Source organism: Borostomias antarcticus (assembly GCF_949987555.1).
Source record: "Borostomias antarcticus genome assembly, chromosome: 8".
Lineage (NCBI taxonomy): Eukaryota > Metazoa > Chordata > Actinopteri > Stomiiformes > Stomiidae > Borostomias > Borostomias antarcticus.
This window is the reverse complement of record NC_140241.1, coordinates 27,428,050-27,435,549: the sequence shown is the minus strand read 5'-3', so window position 1 is coordinate 27,435,549 and position 7,500 is coordinate 27,428,050. Positions and strand designations below refer to the sequence as shown.

The 7,500-nt window shown below is 43.2% G+C and overlaps 1 protein-coding gene across 1 annotated transcript in view; it reads right to left on the bottom strand.

Moving 5' to 3' along the window:
- Positions 1-4,634: 4,634 nt before the first annotated feature.
- Positions 4,635-7,500, bottom strand: part of rasgrf2a (Ras protein-specific guanine nucleotide-releasing factor 2a) — a gene marked incomplete at both ends in the record, with an annotated part of 24,551 nt that continues 21,685 nt past the window's right edge. The window contains 6 exons of the mRNA XM_084442690.1: positions 4,635-4,730; positions 5,241-5,309; positions 5,426-5,543; positions 5,636-5,715; positions 5,831-6,028; positions 6,915-6,999. Of these exons, the coding sequence (XP_084298816.1) occupies positions 4,635-4,730; positions 5,241-5,309; positions 5,426-5,543; positions 5,636-5,715; positions 5,831-6,028; positions 6,915-6,999 (646 nt within the window). The remainder of the gene's footprint in view (positions 4,731-5,240; positions 5,310-5,425; positions 5,544-5,635; positions 5,716-5,830; positions 6,029-6,914; positions 7,000-7,500) is intronic.

Genomic DNA, 7,500 nt, shown 5'->3' with positions numbered 1-7,500 from the left:
TGAGGTCACACCAGAGGTATGCTGACATCTTAGTCCAGGCCTCTATTGGTTAGTGTCACATGGATTATACAGCTTTATGGTTGGGATTACACCGCAACCAGCTCCCTGCAGCAGATCTGGGATCAGCTTATCCTCCTCCGATCCTAACCTTGACCACTGGTGGAAGAAATGCTAAACTGACCCTCTCCATGTGTCTGGGAGAAACTTCATCCTATTGGCCAGGGACATTGCTTCTTTGCATTGCCTTTTGATAAAGCCACCAATGCGATGCTTTGATCATCGCATGAAATAACAGACACATCAAAGGCAATAAAGATCAAGTTATCTACCAACCCTCATACCAACTAGAATGCATCTACTGCCATACAGCTTTCCAACAAGCTCAAATCTGTCACTGTAAAAACAGACTACTGGAGAAAGAACAGACCATGACGAGTAATGACAGTTAGAATCCATTAAAAAAACTAACCCTAGCCTCTTTTTAAGTTTAAATTTCATTTTAAAAATGATGCTTACCAAGATTTGGGGAACTATTGTTTTATTTTTTGCCTAGGAGCTGTTACCCTGTAATTCTGTATAGTAAGAGAGAAATAGAGTAGGAGAGAAGGTACTGTACCTGCAGAAGAATCGATATCCCTCCCTGTTAACAATCTCTCCCTCTGGAATCTGTCTCCCTGCACTCCTCAGTGGCTAACCCCCGCATGCGGATTACAACCTGTGCTTTATAGGCTAATGTGGGCCAATGGGGAGAACAAGGCCATGCTGTTAACCAATCATGTTTCACCCCCGCTGAGGGTCATATCCCATGTCCACTATCCAGTCTGACCTTGATCTCCCTCGCTCTGGGTGCAGGGAGTAACAGTCACAATTTGTTATGTTACAGCCTTATTCCAAAATGGATTAAATTATTTTTTTCTCTAAAAAACAAACAAACATCTACACACAATACCTGATAATGACAAAGTGAAAAAAGTTCTTAACTGGCCCATGCTGCACCCCACTCCCCATCTCCTACAAGATTCATGAAAAGCGGTCTGGTAGTTTTTGCGTAATCCTAGGTGAATGGCTGGCCTGGCCGTGTTTGGACATCTTGTGGACCCGCCCCATGATTCGGACTGGTAGTTTTAGCATAAACCTGGTCTAAAAAATGAATGCAGGTGAATGGCCAGCCATGTTTGGGTGGCTCGTAGACCCGCCCTGTGATTCGGATCAGCTCCAAAATGTAACGGGTTCTAAGTTGGCCCATGCTACACCCCTCCACCGAGTTTCATGAAAATCGGTGTGGTAGTTTTTGAGTCATCCTGTTCACAAACAAACAAACAAACCAAGAAACGGCTCGTGGACATGCCCTGTGATTCGGATCAGCTCCAAAATTTAATGGGTTCTAAGTTGGCACATGCTACACCCCTCCACCGAAATTCAAGAAAATCGGTCTGATGGTTTTTGCGTAATTCTGGTTCAAGAAATGAATGGAGGTGAATGGGCAGCGTGTGGCGCCCCTCTCGGGTCAGAGCCAGGGGGCGTCAGTTCGGTGCACTCTGGGCTCTCCCTCCACACCCCCCGTCCAAACCTTGTGTCTCTAGAGCCCCCACACCGGGAACTGCCTTTGCTCAAAGTTTTGTTTCAATTTGTGGATCCGCCCCGTAATTCAGATCCGCTCCAAAATGTAATGGGTTCTAAATTGGCCCATGCAACAATCTGACACTCAAATCAGACACCTGTGTGTCTCAGACAGCAATGTTTGAACTTCTGGAGGCACGACAGAGTGGGGGTGAGTAGCAACAGCCCGTTTGTATTTAAGAAACAGAAACGACTGAAGCAAAGGTATAGAGGCTAGAATGCTTCATCTAAGTGGTATGTTCATTAAAAAAATATATATTGAAAGACATGTTTTGGGGACCCCAGAGAAAGGAATATGGGACCTTTAATAAAATAATTTGACCCATATGTGTACACTTTGTGTAGTAATACAAAAACTGCATTTCTTCATAAAGTAATGAAAAGAATAGCTTGCACAGTCTTAGGCTCCACTGTTGACTTTTACTAGACAATGCTTGGAGCCTCTGCTTTTAGTCACGTCATCTAACAAACAGTGTGTCACTCCCATAAAAATAGATGACCGCAGGTTGTCTATTAAAGTCTCATCTAGTAAAGGTCAACATTGGAACGTAATAGTGTGCTGGCCGGGTTCTACTGATTATGGCCATTACCTAACCCAGCACAGATAAGTGATGTGCGTATCTTTTAAATGTTTCATGTTCATGAAGTAAGAAAGGAAAAATTAAAATAATGATTTGTGGTAATGTTTGACCCATGCTGTGCATCAGAAGGGGTTTGCATAGCTTGTGCATCAAAGGGTTAACTGTGTAACTTTATACCAATGCTTGAGTGTATGTGAAAGATAAAACACATTGGAGACATAACCACTGTTTGTAAGATGGTTGGTTCCAGAAATATTGTCCAGAAGTCAAAATAAATAAGGTTTTGTCATTGAATAAGGGGGCAGGTTTGTTTATAGAGTGATTACTGTCATTAATGCAGGGTTATTATACCAACATATAAACTAGAGACATGTAGGAAGACCAAAATACCAATATTCTTTGGTCACCTTACAAAATTCTGGATGATACCTACGGCCTCACAGGAGAGGTCGAGAGATGTTACTTAGATTCGCTGGAGGATCATAAGAAACACAAAGATATGACATTAAAAACTTTAATTTATTTACAAGCCAGCAGTGTAAATATCTATACATTCCCTATGGAAGCATGTGGAAAAATACAACAGTAATACAGCTGGCATCTTAACATGAATGTATAAAAGTAGGGGTTATAGATACTATCAGTGCATTTCATTGTCAAAGGATTCCTGACATTTCAGGACTGTAACGTAACAAAAAGGAAGCAAACTAGGTGTGCTACAGTTATCAGCCAATGCAAATCACATGGAATTCAGTTATCTGAATACTTCCAAAGGAACACAACATGCTCTACTTGTCTACTACTTACTGCTACTTTGAAATGATCAAAAAGGTTTGAAGTAAAAAATCTATTGACATACTTGACAAATTAATAGTGCAGATATTTTTTTTATGAATACTGTCTAACAAGTAGCCATTCAAATAAATAACAATAAATAAACACATCAATAGAGAATGAGCAACAGTGAGAAATACATTCAGACAAAATACAATAACTGCAATTTACAGTATAAGTTTAAACAGTATTTCAAACAGCAGGACAGAAACCTTTTCAAGAGCAGAGCTTGAATCAACCCCAACAACTTAACTTTACCAGCTGTATTCTTCTGTAAAGACAAGGAGTATTGGCTGTTGTATACAGAATCTGTGTCACAGAGACCAGGTTAAGTATGACAAAATATCATTAAAGCCATAATATGCTCTTTGTGGAATTGGATGACCAGGGGTGCGTTCAAATTCAGCGAACATAGCGAACGTTTGCGAACGTTAGCCAACTATTTTCCGTTAGCTTTGTGTTCGCCGCAAACGTTTGCTAACAGAAGCCAACAGTCTGGAGAGGTAGTTCGCCAGTAACGGAACGAGGATCACAATGGACCCAGGCTTGGAGCCTAACGGTATTTTGGAACATTGTTGCGTTTATGCAACATGCTTGCGACGAACGTTCGCCGCTGTTAGCTGAATTTGAACGCAGCCCAGTTGTAGTAGTACAATAACAACAACAGAGTCCATTTGAATGACAACAATGCCTATCATCAAAGCTAACAATACAGAAAGCCACAATAGCTAGCTGGGGCTGCATGGTATACAGTACATGTAGGTTTGCCCACAGCGAATCGTGGCTATAAATTTGAAATGCATTCATGTAGGATTCTGGGATTTATTTCGTGCGACAAATACAATACTATAAAGACGACAGCAACCAAGGTACACAGTGGGGAAATTAAGCTCTTTAACAAAATGCTTGACACGTACAGTAAATAAGTAAATAAACATGCTAAATGACAGACCTTAGAAGTCCATTCCTACGTAATCAGTAAGCATCAAGAGAAAAAGCCTACCAGTCAGAATGTAACAGAAGAAATGCTGTACCTTTGAATGACCAAAATACCAACTCAGCTCCTGAACATACAGTACATAGAGGTAAATCATATGAAGTGAAGACAATCTGTGTCATAATAACAGTGTGAGAGGCTGGCCAGCTACTATCTCAGACAAGGGGACTGTCACCCCCCTCCCCTCCTACCCACCATCATGTCAGTCATGTAATTGTATGACAATGTGGCCAATGGTGATGCATTGAAAGCTATCACTAGGAAAACATTTGAACAATTATTTCCTAATCAATACAGTTCATTAGTTCTGCTTTCTATATGTACATTGAATATTTACAACAAAGGCACATCTTCACTTGAATTCTTAGAGCAAATTGGCAATGCTCTGTAATAAGCCCCACTTCATCCCAAAATAGGGTTATTTAACTCTAAAACAGGTGATTCTCAAGCTCCATCACTTGACTGGCTCCCTCCAGCCAAACAGAAAATACATAAGCATGAAATAGATAGATACTGTAGATTAGGTTTTTCATGCATGTGTGTGTGTGTGTGCGTGTGTGTGTGTGTGTGTGTGTGTGTGTGTGTGTGTTCACAGTGCGTGACTAGCCTGGGGGCACGCGGGGTTCGAACTTCAGTGAGAGCTCATACAGAGTGTCCTCGTCCATCACCAACGTCTTGTCCAACAGGAACTGTGTCACCTGAGAGAGGGAGAGAGAGGTAGAGAGCGAGGGAGGAGAGAAGGAGGGAGGGAGGAGAGAAGGAGGGAGAGAGGCAGAGAAGGAGGGAGAGAGAGGTAGAGGGGGAGGGAGGAGAGAAGGAGGGAGAGAGGCAGAGAAGGAGGGAGAGAGAGGTAGAGGGGGAGGGAGGAGAGAAGGAGGGAGAGAGGCAGAGAAGGAGGGAGAGAGAGGTAGAGGGGGAGGGAGGAGAGAAGGAGGGAGAGAGAGGTAGAGGGGGAGGGAGGAGAGAAGGAGGGAGAGAGAGAGAGAGGAGGGGCGAAGGAGAAATAGATGGAGAGGGAATGAGGGAGGGACAAATAGGTGGAGAGGGAGGGAGAGAAAGGGAGGAGGGAGGGAGAGAGAGGGGGGGTGGGAAAAGAAGAGAGTTAATAAACTGAAGAATGTGTCATATTTGTGTATCAGCCATGCTACTAGACCAGTGTGACCCCGATGTTTCTCTCGGGCGTCTGACAGAAGCTCTGTGGGTCTGACCTTGGGCTGGTGCTCTATCCTGTAGGGGGCCTGCTGGAACTGACGGATCTCTCGGATAATGTGAGAAATCTGAGAGAGAGAGAGAGAGAGAGAGAGAGAGGTGCTCAGACACAGAGAACTGCTCTACGAGCTGCTCTAACAGAAAGTGTGCAAAATAACGGTTAAAATAAATTGACGGTACCTACCATCCTCATCTTGGAGAAATTGACCAGCCCTTCCTCGGTGAAGTTGGGTGTTCCCTCCTCGATGAAGGCCAGATCAGTCAGGTACATCCCCAGGTATGGCACACAGGGGGGGTTACAGCTGCACACACAGTCAACAATCAGTACATTCACATGCCACTTGCTGAATAAAACACCAGATTTGTTTCACGTTGTCAGGTGGCAGACTCTCACTTTTTCAAAGTTTCCCTCAGATTCTTGAACCTCCCTTCAGATGACACTGTTTTCTGTAGCCGGTCCATCAGTGCCTTTGTCTAAAAGTTTGTCAAAAATGCACAAAGCGTGATGAACAAAAGACAAATAAATATATACAAATGTCATGGTTCAAAAACATCTAAAATAGAAAGATGATCATGGATACGCTCAGACCTGTTTGCAGACTTTGGCCCATGTTTTTTTCAGCCTGTAGATGGCGCTGCGGTTGAGAGCGGAGGTGATCTCCAGCACGCCGTTGTAGTTGTTGAGACAGCGGCAGATGTCGGCCACAGCCAGCCACTTTTCTATGGAGCTGGCTCTGGAACCCACGTCAGTGTGAGTCATGATCTGAGACGCCACCAGGTTACTCATCTGGAGAATGGAGAGAGAGAGAGAGAGAGAGAGAGAAGGAGAGGGAGAGGGAGAGAGAGAGAGAGAGAGAGTGTTTGGAGAAATCCATAAGGATGATGGTTTGCTGATAATTCTTGCATGTTGACTACAGTCACATGTTCATGTTGACTTGCAGAAAAATCTCCTGTGTGTGTGTGTCTGTGTGTGTGTGTGTGGCTTCCCGTTCGTTTTAGGATTGATTTCAAGGTTCTTTTATTTGTTTTTAAAGCCTTAAACGGTTTAGCCCCAGACTACCTCGTAGACCTGATCAACCTACACCAGCCCTCCAGAGCTCTTAGATCAGGCCACCAGATGATCCTCGATGTCCCCAAATCTAGGCTGAGCAGTAGAGGAGACCGTGCTTTTTCTGTTGCCGCACCCACATTGTGGAACTCCCTTCCCCTAAACATTCGTACAGCAAATACCCCTACGGCCTTCAAATCAGCGTTGAAAACATACTTTTTTCTGTGGCATTTGGCTGTGCTTAGACACCTCTTTCACAGATTATGGGTCTTTGTTTGACTGTGATTGTTTGTTTGTATCCATTGTGTATGTGTGTCTATTGTGTGTAGGTGTGTGATATGTGTGCTTTTATTGATTGTTACTTTTTCGATTGCTATTGTAAAGCACTTTGGCAAACCTCTGGTTTTTAAATGCGCTATATAAATAAACTTGACATTGACAGTGTGCGCGCGCGGCGTGCGTGTGTTTAAGATCCGATTTACTAGCCGTGTATATGGTACATACAGTGCATACTAGGAATTTCTCTAGGGTAATTGCATACATTGTTGCAGACGACATGCTGTAGGGTGCAGGACAGGACAGGAGAGTGCAAAGACACGACAAATGCAATACAAAAAAGGCTCACATCGTTGAAGTGCTGGCTGGTCTTCATGATGTAGGGAGTCCTCTCCGTCTTATCCATCTTCATCCAGCCCTGACCCAGGAACTCCCTGTTGGACAGGACACACACAGCAGCACCACAGTGTTAGGGGAGAGTAGAGAGCCATGCAATAGCCAGAAAAAAATCCTCAATAACATTAAAGAGCATATTGCAGGCTGGAGACCCCAGTGAGTCAATGTATAGGGAAAGGATGTAGGAATTCGATTTTTAAAATTTTTAAATAAAATATACACTACAGTGACTTCTGAAGTTATTTTTTGTCACTCCCGCATCAAAAAAATTCGCCAAACCGGACGTGACAGAGTGGGGGAGTCTGGAGTTCAACAACAACAAAACAATGGCTAGTTTTGCACTATCTAGCAATACAGTATGCTGTATTCACATTATAACAATCAAACAGGTGATTTGCTAGTTTGAGCTATACCAATCAAGGGTATCTTTGTGGATACTATAGGTAATATTAATTTTGAATAACAGGAGTCACGCAAAAACATCCAAGAATCCAAGCGGATAACGCTAGGCTAGGATGAACTTGAACTGTAGGCTATTC